The sequence below is a fragment of the Seriola aureovittata genome, chromosome 21 (assembly GCF_021018895.1).
Source record: "Seriola aureovittata isolate HTS-2021-v1 ecotype China chromosome 21, ASM2101889v1, whole genome shotgun sequence".
In the NCBI taxonomy this organism is placed as follows: Eukaryota; Metazoa; Chordata; class Actinopteri; order Carangiformes; family Carangidae; genus Seriola; species Seriola aureovittata.
The window spans coordinates 15,166,328-15,190,600 of record NC_079384.1 but is presented as its reverse complement, the minus strand read 5'-3'; the positions used below and the strand labels follow the sequence as shown (position 1 = coordinate 15,190,600).

Below are 24,273 nucleotides of genomic sequence, written 5' to 3'. Positions count from 1 at the left end.
TTAGCTGTTGTTTATTCCAGTGATAATGATGCTCGAGAGGCTAACCCAGCTACCACAGCAAAGCTCTCCCCCAAGACACACACACACACACACTTACGTAGAGAGGCACAGACAACAAACACTTTGAAAATGTCCTCTATGCAAACATACACGCGCACAGGCACATATTCACAAAATCCTCCCGGGGGACAAAGGTTGAAGCTGTATGTTTCCAGCAGTTGACACTCTCCCAGTGACCTTGACTTCAGTGTCCAGCTGTGGCGGCAGTACTGCCTCCCTGCCATGTGGAGGCAGCGTAACATATACTTTACACAGCTGCTGTGTTGACTCACCACTGGCTTGATGTTTGCTGGATATTGAGCCACATCTGGTGATACAAGCTGATGCCAGGAGAATAAGTGACAAATGAGAACGGTAAAAATGCGTTTTGCTCTAACAATTAAAAGCAGGTTGTCACGGATACAATATAAATCCCCATTCACAATGCTACTTATATGACGCTACACAATTTATACAGGTGACAATACACATTGCGAAAGTAAATATAGATACAATTAGAAATATAGTTGATGAAATTATAGTTTAAATATGTGCAAAAATTTACTTTAATTACAATGTTATGATGGCAGCCATTGTTTTTTGTGCACAGTAGGTAGATAGGTTTCTTTTCCATTTTATTTGGCTCAGAACGTCAGTTTAAAAAAAAAAAACTCCTATTAATCTAGAGTCCTCTTTTTGTTATATTTGGTTCTTTGATTTAGCAGCACTTGTTTTCCCTGTTTCCACTTTTAATTCACCCTTATTCATTGTTTGTATCAATGTTATTTATCTCCTCACTAATAATTAACTTTGCGTTACTAATCGCATCTGGGGATACGTTGCTTCCCTTTTCCCCACGAACGACCTGGGTTGTAACATACACACTGTCATTAGTGTGTATGTTGTCATTCATTATCATTACTCCTACTCCCTTGCTAGGAATGCACTGGTAGAATTTCAACATACTTTCAGTTACAGGAAAGTTACAATCAGTTATATATCATATACAGGTTTTTTTTTTTACCTGTGTGGTAGAAATGTCAGGTAACATACAGTATACAAGTTTCAGTATGCTCAGAGTTGAAGGGCTGGGTAAGAGAGTGTGATTCAGCCAGGAAGATGCTGATGCTGATTGTGAGGATGATGATTGTTAAGTGGGTTTTCAAAATGACATGTCGTACGATCAAGTTGGTTTCGAGCACACCGAACCCCCTAGCGGTCCTTTGTGCGCAGGAGACGACGGAAAGCATCACTTGTGAATTAACAACCAGCCTGTTAGCTACAAGGGGACTCCTATAGAGGCTCATTAGGGATCAATGTCTGTTTGAGTTTGTGCATGTGTCGTTCCAGGATCTGTAAAAGATGACCTTGATTGCACCAGGATACATTATGGATTTTTTGTGTTTTGAGTTATTCAAGTAAGCCACTTCAGAGATCAGGCACCCCGGCTGCTCAGAAAACGCCAGGCATCAACTTCTTAACAGTCGTCCTATAAGTAATAAATGGTGGTGCAGTGGGAGATGCACGGAGCAGCCAACTGTTAAAGTGGTTGCCGAGGCCATCTCTAAAGGCACGTTACATGGCATCACAACGTATAGAGGTTGTGAATTAGCCTACATCGAGTTGCACATGTTTAATTCGAGTCACTCCAGCACAAGACATTCTTGTCAAAATAAATACGACTGGTGGGAGGTGAAACACTTGCCACTGGGAGTGTGCTTGCCATCTTTGCTGTCACACTCTTGCATGATATGTGCTGAAGAGTGCTTAGCGCAGAGCCAGGCAGAATGTCTGAGTGTCGCCTCCACTGATGGGATGAACGCGTTTCTACAGTAACCACATGCAGTTTGTTTGAAAAAGTTTTGGTTGTAATTCAACCTTTGGTTCTGAAGAGTAGTTTTTTCTTTTGCATGAATAAAAGGAAAGTGAATGAAAGAGAAGTAAAAGGGAGCAATTCAAGATGAGTTCAGAAGTGGTTTCAACAAGCTGTTTACAGGAAAGTTTGTATACTAGCAAAAACAAGGGCCCAGATTGAGAATGAGGTAGTCACATAACTATAAATCCTCTAAAAAAAAAAAAAAAGCTGTAATATTTGTCTATGATGTTGTGCAAAAAAGTAGGCCCACTCCTTTTGACTGGACTACAAATGTATAAACAGATTTAAAAAGAATTCAGGCACAAGTTTTCACAGATCGCCGAAGGCTAAAGAGAAAAGAAGCATAATGAAATGATACTTTCTAAGAGGCTGTGTAAGATTAGCTAACCAAACACATACTTTACGAATTGAAACCTAATATGAAATCTAAATATTTTAATGAACCTGTCCACAGAGAACCAGAATATCTTTTGAAGTCCTTGTGAGTTTGATCAGGCTGACAAAAATCCTACTTTAAAGTAGTACCAGGCATCTACATGCCTCTAGGGTTGTTCAGAGTAATGCCGCTTAATGTTACACTGATCAAATATACATATACCAATGGGTGACAAACTATAGGAAAAAATCAACACCCAACCAGGAACCATCAGAACAACTTCAATGTGCTGCCCTGGAGATTTTCCAAGTCTATGAGCTGAATGGATCATCATTCTTCCAAGATATGTTTCTCTCATTTGGTGGTATGATGACTCATTAAACCGTTCAGTTACCCTTCACGCTCTGTATGGAAGCATCTGCATTCGTTTTGTTTATCCACTCTTTCTATCCACACTTTTTCTTGAATTTGTCACTTCTGTATGTGTGATGTGTATGTGAGGAAACAACATTTCAGGCCACATTTCAACGTGCAAGACGATTCAATCACTCACTCACAAGGAGCCACCTGTTGGTTTTGCTTTGCCACTCGCATCAGTGCACAGCCTACCTCGCTAGAAGTATAGTACCAGACCTCTGAAAAACACATGTCCTCCACCTCTACTCGTCCCTACCCTCGGTTACGACCCAACGGCAGGCGTACCAGACTTCCGTTGTCATGGTAACATAAACTCACGGTTAAACTTGTGGAACATGATTTGGTTAGGTCTAGGCACAAAAACTACTAGGTTTAGGTTAGGTTAACAAAAAAGAGTAAAATGGGCTAAAAATACTTCCTTTAGGTTAGAAGACTTTCATCATCATGGTAACATTAAGAAACACACAGTTAAGGTTGTGGAACGATCATGGATAAAAGAAACAACACTGACTATCGGTTTCACATGGAAAATGAAAGGTTTTGTCCACCCTTCCACCTTCGTCGCTTTATATAATACGTCACCTAACTTCCTCCTTTGCTCATGTTGTAATTACTATGGCCACTAGAGGCCGCTGAATAAAACATACCTATAGGACATGCTATAGAACCTGCTTAACCTAGGGACTCATTTCTTACAGGAGGTGTACTCATTGATCTCCCCCAGTTGAAGAAACAACTGACCAATCAAAGATTTGTATTTGAATGTAATCATCTGACTCTTTATAGCAAGATAGCTGCCTTACTAGATCCATGGAGAATAGCAGTAGAAAAATGGCCACCAAAAACGGTGACAAGCCTGAATGTGACTGACACAGCTTTATAGGTTGTTGAAAGTTAAACTAAAAATGGCTAATATGAACATAATGTCAGACTCTGTGATTAAAGTGAAACAAAATGGTGTTTCAGTCTGATTATCACTTAATGTGCCTGATTATTAACATCGGTACAAAGCAAAGTTTCACCTGTGTTATTCTGATAACATTAAAAACACCTTCAAAGTTGCCTCTGTGCTTTGGAGGCAGCTGCTAACAAATGGAAGTAGAGCTGTAATAACAAATGGTCGAGTGTGTTGGAAAGCTGTTAATATCTATAACAAAAAATGAAGCGGCATCAAACCTCATTAGCAGCGGCGTCAGTTGGACCCGAAGGACTAAATGAGTTTTAGCCCAAAGTCTGTTAAGGCTTAATCAACTAATCAGGAGGCTCTATTAATGATGTGTGACTCCTTTCATATGTTCCATCATCTAAATTAATACAATTACGTATATGTGTTATGCAGTGATGGAGGGGAGATGAGGTGAATAAATGATGGAATGGTGTGGAAGGAAAAAAAGGGGGGGGGGTGACATAAAAGTAAAAAATGCTAGTCACATCAGAGTTTGGGTGGAGAGGAATCTGACATTAAGAGAGAAGTAGCTGACAGGTGGTGTCGGTGCTCCAAGTTTAACCTCGCTGAGGCCAACTGAGAATTCACCCCAAAGCCAGGATCTTCAGGGTGACTTTAGACAGTATTCTCTCCCGCACTGTCTCCCTCTTTCGCTCTGTCCCTTATATAATGAATACAATTAACCTTTTGCGGAGCTGCACGTTGGCAGCAGGTTGGGGGAGTCAGCGGGGGCTCGCCGTGTTGGACAGAGATTGATTGATGTTCCTGTGGTCAGCGCACTCCGTCAGATCCCCTTTAATTAGCCCCACTCAGGAGAAATGATTAGATGGAGGAGTGGCAGGGAGATGGATAAAGGGATGTGAGAAAGAAGTGACCGGGTATGAAGTGGGCTGGAGAGAGGGAGGGAAGGCGGAGAGCGTGGAAAGGGATGGAAAACCGAAAAGACGGGAAGAAAGAGAAAAAAAAGGGGAGGGAAAGGTTAGGGGATGATTGGCAAAACTATAATCCTTGATTGAAGATGGCTGCAGTGCACTTTATAGTGACTGTTCCTTTAATAACATCATACCTGTGCCCAAGGTTAGCTCCAATAACATTTGACTTAAATTGCTAGTTATACAGTGAGATTATAAACCCTTATACACACATCACAAGGACACTGTAATTATACCCTAACGCCATGAAAGTTAATCATGACACATTATAAAGCATCATAAATCTTGGATGACCTGGCACTGACACACATCTCTTATCCCAAGCATCAATGCATTTCACCTCCGTGTTCATGTAATTTCTCTGATAAACGCGGGAAATAATTTGAAGAGTGAAACCTTAAAGTGCATCTTTTGCAGCGTCATGCGGCAATTATTTTAAAGCTCAAAATAAAAAGCAGACACTCATTGCAGTGTGTCGTGGCACGCTTGTAATGATTTTTTTATTTATTTATTTTTTATTTCTTTGTTATTGTTTGGAGTTTATGAAAAGGTCACATCCTCTCATAACAGTTGGATGTCAATTTACTCACGTTAATGAGTTCACTCTAGCGCCGTGGCACACTTGTGTGACTTCAACAGCTTGTAATAAATACAGTGCCATTTAAACAAAGGCAACAGTGGAGGCAAACTATTGCTTTTGACATCCTAGTAACTGATTTTTTAAAATTATTTATGGATTGTGATGGATTGACGTGTGTAATTATTGCAAGAGGATGATGATATGCTCGCGCTGTGCACATCATGACTTCCAAAGATCCATCACGGAAAGCAAAGAAGACAAGTGAAATGCTACCGCGTGACAAATACATTGACACAAAATCGAACACACACATTTCCAATTCTTCCCTGAGCTCTGAAAGCAGCTCTAAAGAAAATCAATAATACACTATATATTTTGACAAGTTTATACTTTTGAAAGTGTATTGAATCGTGTATTATGACGTCTTCTGAATTCTACAGGATAAAAGTCTTCATTTTGATCTTGTTCTCTCTTCTTAATACCCGCCACACACACACACACACAACACATGACAGGTAATGGGGACTTCTGGCTTAGACTACTGGAAATCAATAGTGGGTAATTTGTCTACAGGCCAAGAGGGACAGCCTCCACATATCTCTTCTGAGGATAAAACAGATGGACAACTGTCTGATGGAGACAGTTTACACAAACTATGGCCAACTGTATTTTGTCACTCCGTTTTATATATTGATTTGTCTGTTTTTTTATTTTTATTTTATTTTATTTTTTAGTATTAAATTGTCTCTACAATTCACCAGCCATGATCTCAAAAGACAATTGCCCCTGAGTTGCAGAGGCTTTCATGTACTTCAGTCTGACAAGCAGTGAGGAATCATCAATGGTTCAGTGTTGCATGTTCATATGACATCATACAAGTTGAGCGAAGTATAGACACAAAAATGCCTGTTGCATCACAAATATGTGAGTGATCTGTGCATCTGCTTGGATGTGGTCTGATGTAATCGGTGCTGCAGTTTGAGCTTACTGTAGAGCCAGTTACTACAGAGCTGGGTATCGAACTGCAATACTTTTGGATTACCCACCAATATTATGTGTGTATAAAATTTGTAAAAGTGTGTATTTCCAGATTTAACTCACGAAATCAAGAAACTTCAAAGTTTTTATATTTAGGCAAAGTTCATGTACGGCTGCTAGTATTCTGACTTTTAATACTGATGGAAAACACAGGAAATTTTTAGGAAAATATTGGAAATATTTTGGAAAATATAAAAAAAAATGAAAATATTGGAAATATTCTTTAACAGAAAAGTTCTGTACAAGAAGGTTTATATTCCTCTTACAAAGTTATTACACAAAAGTACTGTTTTGGTTTTAATACTGAAACAAACCCAACTCTGTCTTTTATATTCTACTAATTTGTTTTCCTAGTCAAATTTCTTCATCTATGCAAATAGAGAATATGTTTGTCGGTGAAACAAACAGCCAGACAACAGCCTGATACAGAACACTACAGCCACAGACTTTGAGGAACAGCACACATTAGCTTTACTGCCAAAATCTCCTTCTTATCCAGCTCACAGACACGAACACACGCCTTGTCCTGCACCTGTTGAACAAGCCACCAAACAAACAATCATGGGGAGAAAAGTGCACTGCTAACATCAGTTGGCAGACTAGATGGCTAATTAGCTAGTTTAGATGCTGGTGTGGTCCTTAGTCTTCAATACCACTGCTAACAACACACAGTCTGCTCATGCCTTCCAAGCTAAAGTGCTTGTTTACTTGGTCTTGATCGTTCCCCGCTGTTGTACACAAGATCTATACTTGAGCTCAGCCTGCCAGCTGCTGTCAGTCAAACAGACAGCGATACGCCTCCTCCAGCCACCTGAGACAAACATGTCCCTAAACACTGTTTATCCTCCTTTTAATAATATAAAGCTATTAACAATACATTTAAAACCATGTTGACATTAAGTTTGACTGGAAAAATGGGATGACTATTTTCAGCTGGACTTTAACAAAAGAAGCACTTTGTGTCTCAACATTTAACTGACTTTTGACATTTTTAATATTTAACCAGGGTAATCTTTCTCTATAACCTTCACCAAGGGCTGTGAGTGCCTAAGCATTACCACAGAGAATGCTCATGCTTTATCTGTTATGAGCAAATATTGAATTGAAAAGGCAGATAATGAAAAAATGAAATATGTTGTCCTTCAACATTTTACTGATTCATTCAGTATCAACATTATTTTTTTTACTTGGAAAATATTTGAAGTTTTCTCTGGTATATATGGTGGTATGTATATATATATATATATATATATATATACAGTATATATAGAGAGAGATGACAATGACAGTCCAAGATGTATGTGCAAACCCATTATCCTAGAATTATGGCTAGAATAAATGAAATCTAATGGTTAAGGCCAAAACTGTTCTCTCCTCATGAGTAGAGAGTCAATATCACCTCCTCTATGAGAGTGTTTTATAGCTTCGATGTCACTGGCTTTTTTTAAATGGACAATAACTGGCCTTGTTATACATCCTGGTTATGAACAGCGTCCGTGTTCAGTAATCCTTGTTTTAACGGTTCTAGCTGCTTTTCCAATATAAGCAACCCCGCCAGTACATTAAAGCACGTATATTACATTTTTCACATTATAATGTATAACGCCCTCGATATTAAAGATTCTTCCTGAGTGAGGAAAAATTGAAAGTACTAGTTTTATATGTGAAATGACATAGTTGACAGTTCCCACATGTGTAATTGCCAGGGGGGATTCTGACTGAGGAAGTGTGAGGTGGGTGGGTGGAGGCACCCTCACACTTCCTCACTCAGGGGGAATCTTCAATATCAAGGGCATTATATCTTGGAATATGAAAAAATGTAATATATATGCTATGTAGATATATATATATATATATATATATATATATATAAATGTCCTTGTGGGCTTGCTTATATTAAGAAAACAACTGGAACCCCTGAAACTAGGATTATGTGATATTTGTAACCAGGATGTTACAAACCCAGTTGCTGTCCATTCTAAAAAAAGGCCCAGCATAGTATATCCACTCTCAAAATAAACTGGCATCAAAGTTATAAAACTGCAGAGGGGAACAACAGTGTGCGGCACCTGCTCATGTTTTACGGGATGTGCACATATACTACATTTCCGAATGATTTAATCACCGACTCTGGATTGTGAGTGGGTGCTTAATTAAATCAGGTGATGATCAGCCAGGTTTGAGTGTGAATGACTTCATTTCTGATCTGTGATGCGTGCAGAGACTTCAGGTTTTCATTGCAGCACTTCTCTATCCATATCCATTCTACTGGAATATTGTGCGAGTCTGTTTAAATCAGGGAGAAGCCTGCAGACACCAACAGTGACTGCACCCCTGCCAGCACCCTTTGAATGTAGGTCAGCACTAAACGTTTGGGAACCTCACCAGTATGTTTCTATCACATCGTATCAAACTGTAGACACAACATTATGCAGAATCCTAACCGCACTGTGTCAACACAGCCGTCGGTGTGATTGTTCAAGGAAACCTATCTACACGTGATGCATCATTTTGAATGGGACATCCTACAGTGTTCATGGTGTCAGAGAAAAGTGTTTTAATGTAAACACTCAGTCTAGTTGTTAATGTAATCACACAACCTTGTTCTCACACAGATATGGTTCTTAATGCTGGCTGTGGATCACCCATTAGACAAGCAGTCATACCTGCGGACAGTACAATGACACTGAAACTCATTCAGGCGCAGACACACATACTCATACTCAAATAAAATACATGCGCATAATAAAACAAACACTGCATGTTTTTTTTTTCTTCTCTCAGTTGTACTTTCTGACTCACTCCACTCCACTCCACTGTAGAAAACAAGGAGTGAGCGATGGCAAGGGGGTAGACAGAAGGTTAAAAAAAAAAAAAAAAATCTATTGTATCTGGGGGCTGTGGAGGAGAATGCCAGGGAGATAGAAAATGGACATTTTTAGTTACAGATAGGAATCCATTAAGGTCATCCAGAGAGAGATGCTGCCTGGCTGGCTCGGTCCGAGTGCTGCCAGTCTCTCTCACATTATGTGATTCAAGCACAGACCCAAGAGCGAGCAAGTTTTCTGCCTGTAATTGGATGTTGCTACTTCTCTTTCTCCTTAACAAGAATATCACAGATCTCATTAGAACTCACAAAATGAACAAGGATAAGAAAATTGCATTAAATCAAATAATCCACTCAGTTAAACATGATCACTTTCTGTTGCTTAGGGATTGTAATTTTGGGGGGTATGGTACTGGTCAAAATTTTTATAATGCCTCAATTTTTGTGGTTGTTACTGAAATTTACACAGTGTAATGCCTCAGTGTACTCTGAAATTAAAGCAGAGAACAAATACACTATGAAGTTTTTTTTAAAATAAGGAATCTTAAATCCAAAGCTCTCAATTTACCAGTCGATCTTTGTTCCAACTCTCACCTATGGTCATGAGCTTTGGGTAGTGACCGAAAGCATGTGATTGCGCGTACAAGCAGCTGAAATGAGATTCCTCCGCAGGGTGGCAGGGCTCAGCCTTAGAGATAGGTTAAGGAGCTCTGACATCCGGAGGGAGCTCCTTTGCATTGAAAGGAGTGGTTAGGATGCCTCATCCATCAGAGGTCTTCCAGTGATATCTAACTGGTAGGAGGCATCGGGGTAAGGGCCCAGAATATGCTGCAGAGATTATATATCTCATTTGGCCTGGGAACACCTTAGGATCTCCCAGGAAGAGCTGCAAAATATTGCTGGGGGAGAGGGACGTTGGGACTACTCAGCTTGATCTTCTGCCACCACGATCCGACCTCCAAGAAAATGGATGGATGGGATCTTAAATCCCAAATGTGCTGTACATTTCTGACCCACTCAGCAGCCGAACAAACTCGAGACATTCTTTCTACAATGGAAACTGTTTGGAAAGTTTTTACCTCCAACACTGTCGGAGATGTGTTTCACTTGTAGTTTTTGCTATGCTGTCACCTTCCGTCCAGTTCACCCCAAACCTACGGGTTTAAGTCTGGAGACGGTGCTGCTCTTCCATCACATGAAGTCTGGTTCTATTCTTCTAATGTTTCAGGTCATTATCTTGCTGTAGTTTGAAGCCCTGACAAACCAGACTGTCTTCCTTAGTTGCCTGTCTTTTTACAGTATATACAGTACTACTTCCTGCAGTACAGTATTGTCCTAATGATGCATCGACACAGTTTGTTCCAACACTGCCAGTCATCAACCAGTAGGAACTTTCACGGCTTCTTTTACTTCCATTGCTGCAGGAAAACTGTAAATTAACCAATTTCTTCATCCCTGAAAAAGGGACAAGATTCTTTTAGTTTTTGGTGACCTAAACTTTTTTTTTTACCTTGGGCAGTTTACCACTTTCCCTTTGTACAATTTAAGGTGATTCACTGGACTTGAGCTGCTGAGATTTCAATAAAAACTGGAAAAATGGGGGCATTCTGAAACTTTTGACTAGTTGTATATATTACCAGGTAGTTTTTTTTTTTTTTTTCAAGGACACTGTCATTTCATCCATTGAAGTGGCTCTATGTGTTTTATTATTTATTTCTTTTATTTTTTATTCAATACTTTTACTCCCGATTTAAGTGCTCTTGACAGCTTCAATGTGGTTCCTTGAAGAGTAGAAATTGGAGCAGATGTGGAGGTAATGCACACAGATTAATTAGAGAAGCGATGTCACAAAATGAATAATATATAATGTATTTGAATTTAACGCAATGTGGCAACACAGTTGAGTGTGGAAGTGAGGAACAGCAACAGCAGCCGTAAGAGCAATGGGTGGATTTATTGTGCTGAATGGTGAAGAAAACAATTCTCGGTGAGGATTTAATATGGAAAATGGGAATGAAGGGGCAAATTTGAGTCTTAGCGTCTTATTCGGATCCTTTGTTTATTCCTCATCCAATTTCCTTCTCCACGCATGCACCTTAACCCTCCTCCCAATCCGCACACCTACACATGGGACGTCCAACCGGTTGCAACTTGCTAACAAGCAAACTGTGTTGGCTGTGTGTTTAAGTTATTCATGGAGAATGCAAAAAGAAGAATACGAGAGGAAGACATTTTAACAGTGTCCAATTTGTTCTCGTTTTGGGGATTTCAGGATTGTTTATGACAAATTACTGTTTATGGCAGCCAATTTGGCTGAAAATGAAGGTGTTTTTGTTTTCAACATAATTTGGTTTCTATTTTTGCTGAGATTATGTGGCAAGAGTTGGAACAAGCAAACATTCAGGGAAAAAACCCGCACAATTAACAGAACAATACCCCATCCTGTTTTAAGTTCAGTTTGGAACTAATATTTATTCATTAAACTAAATGGTTTGAAACTCAATCGTGTATCACATCATCAGAATATTTGTTGGTGTGATGAGTCCACAGAGAGATATCATTTTGCACACACACACACGCACACATCCACACATACACAGAAAACATGTTGTCATTTACCACTACTTCCTCCCCCCTTGTTTTTGCTTCATCTCCATCTAGTTAGCAAGCTGAGCTCGTCATCTCTTCCCTTCAGACACTGAATAATATTGTAGTGAACTTGTGTTAATTTGTTCGGAGCCACCATGAAATTATATCGGTTTAAAAAAAAATTAAAAATATGGATGCGCAGTGGTAGTTCACGTATGAGTGAATTAAACCGAGGCGCACAGGATGAACAAAGATGAAGGATGAGAGAGAGATCAAGGATGTGAAGAGAGTCGGGGAGATGGAGCGGGGATTTTCAGGAAATACATGACTGCAACATAATCTATATATCTACAGCACCTCGCGACGTGTTTTCTACATGATATAAATGTTTTACTGGCTTATTGCTGAACACATGGTCACATTTTTACAGCGACCAGTCATTTTTGGAGAGACTGTTGTGACACTTTATTATGCACGCTGTCAAAATGTTAATCTCATTTTCATTTTTTGGGTTTTTTTTGTTTTAATGTCCTGATTGTGAAAAGCAAAGTTGACTAAGAAAGCACTTATTTTGTTGTGATTGCAATGTAGGGAAAAATAATTTTCACTCCTCAAAAACTGACAAGAACAACGGACAGTAAGTACGCAGAGATGATAAGTCAATCAGAGAGGACTTGTGATTTTGTGGCTGTCATGTCTTCTCTATAATGCAATTTCATTTTCCCCTGGGAGTGACTGTCAAGATAACGTCTTCTTTGTTTTTTCTGCCTTCCTAAAGTCCTTAAAACTTTTTTTTATTTTCTATTTTTTTATTTCTTTCTGTCCATCACATTATAATATGAAAATTGGGGGAAAGTTTACTATTCCCTACAGGAAACAGAGGCCAACCAGTTGACAAACAAAAATGACTCTTGAGGTTTGATTAATAATTAACTCTTTTAATTAAGTTCCTAAGTTCATTGGCAGCATAAAGACTGGTGGCATGCCAGGTATTCACCCCTGAGGTTTTGGTCATGTGATAGGAAGCGGTGGCACTATGCTGTCTATTTTTAGACCAAATTGATCCTCTAAAGCTTTGTGTACAGGATAATTCTGTGACTGATGGGTTCAAACAGCCTTAATTGTATTGGATATAATCTTCATTCTTAATTAAGTTCTATTTTAATTTGGAGATAAATCTTTTAAATGATTATCTGGGAACAAAGAAAGCAGGATGCCGGCCAATTGGTGTGAATACATGAGTGGATACATGTGTGTGAGGCTGTTTGGCACTCAGATGGTATATAGGTGATGTTGCTGTTACCTGACAGCAGTCAATGCGGAGGCTGTTCTCTCCCAAGAGCGGCACTCCCCACAGCAGATCAGTAAGACTGTGCCACTCTCTTACCTTATCCTGCTCTCTCTCTCTCTCACACACACACACACATACACAATGACACACACCCACACAGAGAGCTACATGTTGAATAGTAATGCTCGCGCATGCACATACCTTGCAGTATTGATCGGTTGCCAGAGGACACAAGGTCAAGTCGCATGGTGTCAATATTTAAAACAGCACTCAGCACTGGGGACCTCTACTATAACCTCATTAATATGGGGGGGTTTGCTCTGCTCAAAGTCTCTCCTGGCACAGAGAAAGGCTGACTTGAGGAATGAGGAGGACCACGCACACAGACTTACATTCATTTCCAGAGACTCACCCTAACTATAACCATAACCGCTATTTGCCTAACCTTACCCCTAAACTTAACCACTGACCCAAAAATGAGCTTTTTCCCCAATTGGGGACATTACTGTTGGCCACAATTAACCGGTATTTAGGTAGCATACGATACATACACACACACACACACACACACACAGAAATATCCCCAGATGACAAGGTAGAAGGTAGGAGTCAGTACTCAATATTAAAGGACCACTGTGTAGGATTTAGTGGTTGGCGGTGAGGTTGCAGACTGCAAACAAATGAATACCCCTTCACTCACCCCTCACTTTTGAAGTACATGCGGGATACAGTGGTGTTCAGGTACTGTAAAAACGCAACATTCCCTTTCTAGAGCCAGTGTTTAGTCTGTCCGTTCTGGACTACTGTAGAAACATGCTCCCTTAAAAAAGGGTATGCACTAATATTGGGTAAAACAAAAGCACCTTAAAGTTGAACAATTCAGTTACACAACACATAGCTGCACAATTACAGACAGCTGTTAAATACTCAATAAAAGCAAGCCTTCATTTGCTAAATAATCAATAATGGCTGTATAGGTATTTTGTATTAGATATATTTCTGCATGTCTCTGTTGAGGGTATCTTTGTCCCTTTATTTCAACAGCGAACTCCAATTCACTGTTTTTAAGGAAAATTACGAAATCGTCTGCATATCATCAGTCATGCTTTATACACACACACACACTCACACACACATACACAGAATCCTTCGCAGCTTTGTGCCTGACTACTTGTTTAATCACCCATTATATCACTCAATCACTCACCCAATAACACAGTCAAAGGGGCCCAGAGGCTCCAACAGACAGTGTTATTCTCAAGTACAGTCCATTCTGATCAATTGTTCTAGCATCTGTGTGTCACTTCTGCCCTTGCTACATCCCTGTTCCCACTCTGGTCTTATCTGTCTCCAGAGATTGTCAGGAGAAAGGCCCAGCTCCATCAACAAGTTTGATGTTGCTCGTACGTTCTCCCTGTTGTTTTCACATACACACTGTCTTTCTCACATATAAACACAACAGTTCAGCTAAGATCAGCAAAGCGTGTGTCAATGAACTTTCTCTCAATCCTCTAGAGCTTCATTTACACCGCTTTCTGCACACACACACACACACACACACACACACACACACACACACACACACACACTCGGTGCAAACACACTGCTCTCTGAGATAAGAGCAATGTTTGCCACATGATTAGGATCTTCCAGTTACTATTAAAGACGGTTTATCTCCTGCCCTAACCCTTATTCACGCCTTTCGCTTGTTCACTGCCTCTCCAGAGAGAGAGAGAGTGATGGAGGTCACAGAGCCACGAGGGGAAAGGAGAGAGGCAGCAGCGAAAAAGAGAGAAAAGGCAAAACAGCAAGAGCCGTTTCTTTATTTAGTAGGCTACTCCATAATGAAACTATAACAGGCTGTGTTGGGAAAAAATGCACAGATAGAATACTAGCTGTACTGCCCTACAGTCAGCAATGGTAAAGTGAAAAAAAGGGTTTTAAGTTTCTTGCTTTAGTTTTACCTTAATTTTTCATGTCTACAATATTTTATCTAATAGTCACACAAGACCTAAAATTGCAGATACTCTGCCTTTGGACAATCTTAAAGAAATACACATTTGCAAATACATTTCCTTAGAGACAGAAACTAAGATGTCAGTTACTGCTACGCTGCAAAACTAGGCTAACATTTGTTACCTTAAATTAGGAATAGTTTAATGTACTTTTCTTTCATCAGATACAATAATGTGAGATCACAAAAACTGTTTTTCTAACAATGGGAAACAGGTACTGTACTGTATTTTCCATATGGGTACATTTGGTTTTAGCCAATGCTATCTGTGGCTTCCAGACCAGCTAGCTTTAATGCAAAGGTTAGGTTTGGATTTTCTTTTGTTTTTAAGCCAAGTTCAAGTTGTAATATAACATGCCACATATAGATGGAGAGACTTACTAGTCACTAAAATCATTTTCTGTTGTCCATGCTCACCAATGAAACCAGAATAAAGTAACTGCTTTACTGCGGTTTGGCTAGGTCTTTAGCTAGTTTAGTTTAGCTGGTTAAATTAGACAGAATTTCATAGAAATTAAACATTTGGCTAAATAATTTTTCATCAGAATTTGATTTAGTGACCGCATCATTTTTAAGGTACCAAACTAGCAATGTGACATCATGAAAATATTTTTTTTAACTATGGGAGACAGGTACACTACTGTAGGAAAATGTAGCTAAATTTAGCTTTAGCTTAGGCTTACTTGTGGCTGCCAGGCTATAGCTTTAATGCAAAGGAGAGGTTTGTATTTTTTTTTTTTTTTTAAGTCAAGTTCAAGTTGTAATATAATGTTCCACTTGTATGTTGGCAGACTTACCAGTCACTGTAATCCTTTTCTTTTGTCCACCCTCACCATAATAAAACCAGAACTATAGAAGTAACTGCTATAGTGCGGTTTGGCTAGTTTTTTAGCTAGTTAAATTTAGCTTGTTAAATGAGACAGAATTTCTCAGAAATTACACATTTGGCTGAATAATTTTTAGTATAGCGTATGTCAAAAAGGATAACACCGACTCAATTTTAACGAAATACTGCACATTGGCTTTGTGTGACAATATGGGCTACTGGTGCAAATACGGCAACTTTCTGACCTAAACAAGTCTTCCGCCTCATTTGTGGTATTAAATACTCACTTCACTAGTCATTCACTCAGTAATACATCTCTCTCACTCTCTCAAATTCATGCAGTCTGTGCTCACCTGTACTCCAGTGAGAAGCGAGTTAATTCAGTGCTGTTGTGGATCCATTTAAACTCCAGCGGCCAGCTCCCTTCCGCCATGCAGGTTAGCACCAGCCTGTTGCGTTCCAGATGGAGCTGACTACGCACCGGCTCTGTCTTGAAATAGGGAGGCACATCATCTGTAAAGGATAAACAACAGTCTTTGAAATTGAAGTTTTCTATTTTTTTTCTTTTTCTTTAATGAGACATCTTGCTGTTGAAGCAAGCGAATGGAAAATACCTCAAAAGCATCCGAATGAAAAACACCCACTTCTAAATCCCACACACATCCATGAACCCGGAGGCAAAAATGTTCACATGAAAACACAGACAAAGAATGGCAGGGGAAAAAAAAGTGTGAGCTTTAGGGATAAGAGAGAAAGACACAAAATTTATTTGTCAAACTACTGAAAAACATTCGAATGGGAAGACTTGAACAGAGAGGCAACTGCAGTTAATGCTTACATCTAGCTGACTGTAGCAGATTGCACATGGTCAGATGCTAGGATCTTATCTAAGATAAAAGCAAACTCTTGTGAATTTGATTACTACTGGCATATAAACACCAAGCTGCCACACTCCAGATGGAAAACCCTATCTGAACGTGTCCCATTTGGAGGTACCTAATCTCACACAAGGCTCTGCTAACTGTGTGAGGTGATCTTGACTTGCTCTGGGAGTGTCAGGGATGTCTGGCTAACAGGGAAGAGGAAGCAGAGGCATCAAGTCATGAGGGATTGGTCCTGCATCTCCCGCTCTGTGTATTTGTGTGTCAGTAACTCATTGGCACAGCGCACCACTTTCCTCCCAGCTAGACAGAGCAGACAGGGGAGCAGTAAAGGCGAGGAGGAGGCATGAAATCCTTTCATCATTCGTTCGCCTCCACTCTGTTTCGCTCTGTCTTTTTGCTCTTTCTGTGTTTCTTGAGTACGCTCGGTTGAGTGTGAAGGAATGGATTGAGGAAGACCAGCGACAACTTCTTCACAGGGTAGTGCACATGCTGAATGGGGCAACAGACACACATCGATTTTCTCAATCAAGAAGCCTCACACACAAACTGTCAAGGTCCCTCCTGGTTCTAATATCTCACCCTTGATAAATGATGCAAAAATGAAGAGCTTATTTGATGATCATTGTAAATATAGAACACATTAATTGGATGGTTGGACAATATAATTATCAAATTGACTGATAATCAGGCATTGAAATTAAACTGTCAAAATGATCTATAGTGCTGATATTTAGTTCTTCTATTTCGGCTCGACAAATCCACTGGAGGTAGACAGATAAGAGTGAAGGAATGATGAGGAAAATAGGGGATGAAAGTAAAGAGACCAAATATGATTTACAAGCTTTTCACTTTCACTCACATTCAAATTTACTACTACTGAGCCTTGTGGAAGAACAGTATAGGCTATGCTTATTTTGATAGATAGGTAGAACAGTATTAACATTGCTAGTGTGAGGTATAGTATCTTATTATGTTACCCAACATGGTAAAACATCCGTAATTTCCTGCTTTAAATGCTCTCAACTGAAAATAATGGTGATCAATGAGACAATTCTTGTTTATGATGATGCTGTAATATTTAGTCTGCCCTCACTGGTGTAAATAGAATGGAAAAAAAAACCTCTCTGTATAAAAGACCCGCAAACTACAGCCTCCATACTGATCATGAACCTGAGTCGACACCTCTCTAAAACCCACATTCATGAAGGCAGGATTTACATTAGGACTGTTGCATTAGACCAGCAGTTCCCAACCTTCTCCAACTCATCGCCCACTTGAAAATCTCAAATATGCTGGCGGCCCACATGTGACCCAATAACAATACGGCAGCCAATAATGCCCTCTCTGAGGATTTTTTGTTTTAATGATAATGACTGAACATTAAGGACTGAACTCAAAGCAGGGGAAACATATGGGAAGCTCAGTTTATCGTGGTCTGGTAGCAACATTAAAGTTCTTGTCATTGGCTTATCACAGTGATACACATTTTTAATCTTTTTAAGGATCATTTTGTTTTGAAACATTTACAAATCGTCATTTACATTCATATTGGTTTTTTTTATCGTTTTTTCACTGTTTTTCAAATGATTTGTCGGCCCACATGCAATACCTTTGCCCACTAGTGGCCCATGGGAACCACTGCATTAGACTGTATTAGTGTTAGCTACAGTAGATGACATACCAACCAGGCACATTCTCCACAGAAGTTATGAAGGAGGCAGATGACTAATCATGTTGTTCTAGAAAACCACATAGCAACATTCAAATATTACTTTAAAATGAAGAACTCTGAAATTATTAGTATAATGTGAAAGCAGAAATATTTTTGCCTTCACAAAGAATAAATCCGAGGTGATAAATCATGATACACACAAAGATACAATCTGAAAGAGAAATTATATATTAATAGAAGTTGTTTGCAGTTCAAAAGTGAATGACATATCTCAATAAATTAAGAATGAATATTCATAACTTCCAGCACCTCCCTGATGCATATTTATAAACTTGCCTGACTTCTAACTTTTGTTAACCTGAGCACAGCACCAGCCCAAAGGCCAGTCGGCATGAATAAATATTTATAACAAATATGAGAAGACAGAGGAGACTCAGTAAAGCACCACGCAGTATTGATCGAGATTCAACTCAAATTACAACCTAGCATTTCAAGTTCAAAATTGTGCCCCCTTTGCCATCCCGGCTGTGCTGTGTTCTATTAAAATCTGATCCTTTAAGCTAGTCAAACACGAAGAAAGCCTCCACACAGCAGAAGCATAAAAAGCAAAAAACACAGACATCCAATCAGATAGTCATTCTGTGAAGTCTGTCGGTGCTAAGAACGAATACACAATGAACCAGAGGAAAATGGAAAACTTGGGTCAAGTGAAATGAGAGGAAAACGAGTGAAAATGATATATGAGGAAGCGGCGTGGCAGACAGAGGGCTTAAGAGATGCAAAACAGAGATAAAATGTAAAATAGACTCTGAGGTGCCTTTAGAGTTAGAGTGCCTGGACATCTCCCAAAGCAGTGTGGGTTAATGCTATGCCGGGCACAGATGAAGATAGGCTGCAGAAATGAGGGAGATTGAGATGTGCAATTGTGATTTGAGATGGCTGTGACTAATTGTTCCCTGGCGATGTGTGCTTTGCTTTTATCTACGATGGGGAGATAAAAGAGAATGAGAGGGGGAGGGCAGGGAGGAAGAGGAAAGAGACGGGCAGCAATGCATTTGGGGGTGTGTGTGTGTGTGTGTGTGTGTGTGTGTGCAAACGAAACGCTAGCATTGCATACGGTATCACCTACACGCAGATACTCATTCACCCGCAGGAAGGCGTGAGGCCAAAGAAAACATTGATCACTGATGAGTATCTCCAGTAGTCCCTCTCATTAGGAAGTCCATGAGAGCTCATCAGTGATATCTAACTGAGGAATCAGCACACGCAGTGGGAGAAAAACTCTCCGGGGACGTGTGCTGACATAACGGCTTAGGGCTGCAGTTACTGATCATTTTCATTAATATGTCACTGATTTTTTCCCCCCCATCTATCTATTAATGATAATATATAGTATATAAATGTCAGAAAATAGTGCTGGCAAAAAAAATTCTATCACTGATAAAAACAGCACTGCACTTGACCTGCCCACCTCCAATCAGACACAGTTGGTAACTAGATACAGAACATAGTGGAGCACTTAACTGCTAAACGGCCAGATATTTATTACGTTTTCACTCCTCTTTGTTAGCTGACATATGAACAGACCTCTCGCGGTGATAAAATAAACACACTAATAACAAAAAATCAAAATATAATTGATTAATTTGATTCAATTTAATGGCACCTGATTGGAGAATTAGTGCCACCAGCTGATTAACTGAAAGACACAATTAGAGTGAAACGTGCATTCATTTGCATTCTCTTTCGCCAAATTCATCAAAATTTTGTTAAAATTTACGCCACCTACTGGCTTCACTTTCTTAGCAACCATGATTTAGGAATGTCACTGCATAACACAATGGTGACAAGAAACAAATGATCTTTTCTCAAAATGAAGTAATTTTATCTCAGGGGGAATTTTGTCTGTCACTCCGCCAGAAGGAGGATAAATGTGTGACAGGTAGTTAGCACTTTTCTAAGTGCTTGAGGGTGTTAGAGGGAGATGACGGCTGTGTGCTGACGTTGAATGAACTCAGGATTTAATCATCATCAGGAGACAAACCAGCGACTGGAGACTGGACCATCACATGTGCACTGCATACTACAGCCACTGATGAATGAGGCTTATGCCTACAATAACTATACACTAGAAGATCTTTAAAAGACTAAAGGCTGACACCCTCTGACATCTAAACTCGAAGCTTTTTGTCAAACCATGTGAGATTTTCTAAAGACTGAGGATCTTTTCACTATATGCAAGAATAGATTCCTTTGAGATTGTTTCCCGTAGTGCTCCGAGTGGAAGAAAAACATTGACATTTTACATTATAATTATTATTAACTATGTAAAGTTAGTAACTCAATGCTTAAATTATCATGATCAGTCCCTAAAATTACTGTGTCTGGATTTCCTGTTTTATTTTGAAATTATTTTCCTTGTGTCCAGTTCCCCTTGACTCCCTTACGTATTTAATGTCAGCCTCCTTGGACTCACCTCCATGCTTACTATCAGCTCGGTTTTTCATATTTCCTGTTTGGTGCAGAAGTTGACGAGCGTTCACGCCGCTGAACGCCCCCATTTCCATCAGCCTAAAAACGTACGATAATATTAAACGTGTTTGATTTTATCGGAACTTCAGGACGAAGAAAAGCTTGGACGATCACCTTGCAGTGAAATCGCTTGAGAAGTTGTTTGGTGTGAGGCCGGCAGGAAAGTAACATACTGTGTCATCTGTTTTATGTCACAACCATGACCTGAAATGCAGAGTCACACCCACAATGACCAGACAATTCCACTGAATACGAATGGTCCTACAAATGCACCCAGAGACAGACCAAACCCAACCCACCTTCCCACTCTGCCGCTGCCTGCTTCCTGTGCAATACAACGCAATTATTGTGTGATAGCGGCCCCCTCATTTGCATACAGCATAGCTCACCCCAGAAGATGCTCCCCGGAGACACAGCTCAGGTTGACTCAAAGCTGGGGCATGTGTGTGTACGTGTGTGTATGCGTGTGTGTTCATGTGTACGTGCAGGTTAGTGTGTCAGATGGATGCTCACAACCTAGTCTGCGGCACACAGTCAATTAAATCAGCTTTCTCATTAATGAGAACAGTGCCAGGTACAAATGCCTGCCCTGAGGTGAGAATTCATAATTGAGAAGAACTTGGAGAATTCATTTCTAAAATAACAAGAGCTGTAGTGCGGGACTTTTCGCCCATTTCACTCCAAACACTAAACTTGAAAAGGTCAAAACAACCCTTTAAATCAGTGGTCCCCAAACTAAGGCCCGTGGGCCGTATACGGCCCGCCCCCACATTTGGCCCGGCCCCCTGAACTATTATTATTTATTTCATTAATAGTGTTATTATTTATTTCCTGACTTTTTTTCTGTGAAGCACCCGGAAAGGGTTATTTGGTCATGTGTGGCTTTCTAGAAAACAATAAATTTTTACGTTTAGGCACCCCTGCGATCGTCACACTTTTTCTGTTACAAACTGAACCCGGCCCCCCATCAGAGAAGGGAAAAGTTATGTGGCCCTCACAGGAAAAAGTTTGGGGACCCCTGCTTTAAATGCTCCTCACCGGCATCGAATGTCACACAGCATTGAAGAAAATATAATGGAAATAATTCTAAAATATAAGGGCACACACAACAAGCCAGAATCTATTTTAAAGAAAACAAGCAATCTAAAACATAAAGAAATATTTCTGAATTTTATTATGCTTCTATATAGCATTTGAACCATATTCAGCTTCATTTGTATTTGTATCACTGTTGCTTTCAAACTTCAGGTGAATAATTTCAGAACTCAGATAACTGATTTTAGGCCACTCATGCATGACAATGTATCCATGATCTCAGACAAAGGTTGTTTTATGCTACACTCAGGATCGTCCCTGGACTTTTTTTTTTTTCTTTCACACCGAACAAAAAACATGCAGAACTGAAGGTGATGTGGGCTAGACGAGTTGAATTCATTTTGCCCGTTCAATCACTTGTGCATTTTTTCCATTGTCAGTGAAATGTCCTCTTATAATATTCATGAAAATAACATTTTTCAATAAACACAGCTGAGTTCCTTCACAATATCTCTTGAGCGCTTTAGATATGACACCTTTTCCTGAGCTTTAGTAGAGTCTAGTGCAGAACACCCCACCGAGTTTTGTTTTTTTTTCTTTTCTTTTTCTCCACAGAGAAGTCAGGCGGTTGACGCACACGGGGCTGCTTTTCAGTCTCCAGGAGGCTGTGGTGCTGCGGTGGCAGCCATGAGTAGCAACCTCCCTCCTACCTCAATCCTCAGGGGCCCAGCGCTCCTGGACACTGCATACATATTTCAGCTGCAGCCTGGGGGCCCCACGCACACACTCGTACGTAAACACACACACACACACACACACACACACACACACACAGGTGTACGCTTATACTTTTTTACACTCGCATAACAAAAACTAACTCACTGAAGTTGACAGAGAGCCAACTATACATTAATTACTAATGTGTAATGACACGTGTGTGTGTGTAAGTGAAGTATTTAAATATATGTGTGTGAGGGTGCAGTTGATTTGTTTATTTCTATATAATTTGTATGTGTGTGTGTATGTGTGTGCATGTGTCAGTCTTTGATGGCAGGTGTCTGGTTGTGTGTGTTTGTGATGCTGATGAGGATGGAAGTTTGCTGGTGGTCTAACCAAGCTGCTAATGGCCCCACTGGGTGTAAAAATCTGTTCTACTGTCTGTCTTTATTTAGCACACTGGTCTGGCCCTCTTGCTGAGTCTGTGTGTGTGTGTGTGTGTGTGTGTGTGTGTGTGTGTGTGTGTAGGATGTGAAATGGAGAAGCTCCAAAATGTGCCAGTATATGTATGTGTTTGGCGGCTCTTTTGTGTGTGTGTGTGTGTGTGTGTGTGTGTATGTGCTGACTGTTTTTTTTACCCATCCCTAAGAGACACTCACACCAAGGCCAGCTGCTGATTTCTACTTGCCTCTGTCCATACACAGACACACATACAGTATATGGCAGATGGATTATACAGAACCGATCACTTGTTCACTGTTGTGTTCACAAACACACTTCCATACACACACATACATGCACGCAAACACACAGTAGTTTGCCCTAGCACGCAGCTTTTGGCATGTCTCCAGCGTATTACTGTTGGCCCTTTTTTTTTTGTTCCATTCATGGCTCAGTGACGCCTCCTCCTCCTCCTCCTCCTCCTCGCCCGTAGCACTGCATTTCCCATGAGACCATGCTCCCGGCCTCTAATCTCCACTCTTGCTGGTCTGCTCTCCTCTCACGACTTCAACTTGAGCTGGCAGTCTTCCAGCACTGCAGGTCCAAAGACCCGGGCACCGTCCAGGAGACCCAGCCAAGGTCACGAGTTCGTTAGTGATTTTCATTTATTCATGTGACATTTTTATTTATTTATTTTATGCTATTAATGTTGGTTTCGGTATTCCTCGTTCATTCTCGTAATTTCTAAGATGGTAGTTTCCAGCCTGGGTGGGGGGGTGGGGGGGTGGTCATGAGATAATAAATAAATACTACAAAAAAAAAAGTGATTTGATTCCCCATATATTTCTTTAACCTTTGCTTCTTCCTTTTAAAATATGAGATACAGCTACCTCAATGCTGCACTGGAAGAATCTGAGAAGGAGAAATTACTCTTTGGTTGTGATGAAGTGCTGCAAGTCGACTTTGTTTTAAAGTGAGGACAAGCTGGAAAGTTTGGGAACCACTATTCTGGGGCATCAACTGGTACATAAAGTAAGACAATACACTATAAGTCAATGTGGAAACCAAGAAGCTAAACTTGTTTGGCATGATCTGAATCTTCAGAAGTTTGAAAAGTCACATTACTCATATTTCTGTCGTCTCCACTGCTCTCATCTGCTCCACTGTCGGGATAAGACAGCAGTGTCTGGCTGCAATCAATCAGATCAGCTCAAACATTAAAAGTGTCTGCCTCTTTAAAC

The 24,273-nt window shown here is 40.1% G+C and overlaps 1 protein-coding gene across 6 annotated transcripts in view; it reads right to left on the bottom strand.

Moving 5' to 3' along the window:
• The window catches only part of sdk2b (sidekick cell adhesion molecule 2b), a 267,664-nt gene that overhangs the window by 67,797 nt on the left and 175,594 nt on the right, over positions 1-24,273 (bottom strand). For all 6 annotated transcript variants that reach the window (XM_056365698.1, XM_056365696.1, XM_056365699.1 and 3 more), the window contains exon 2: positions 16,105-16,264. In XM_056365698.1, coding sequence (XP_056221673.1) covers positions 16,105-16,264 — 160 coding nt within the window. The remainder of the gene's footprint in view (positions 1-16,104; positions 16,265-24,273) is intronic.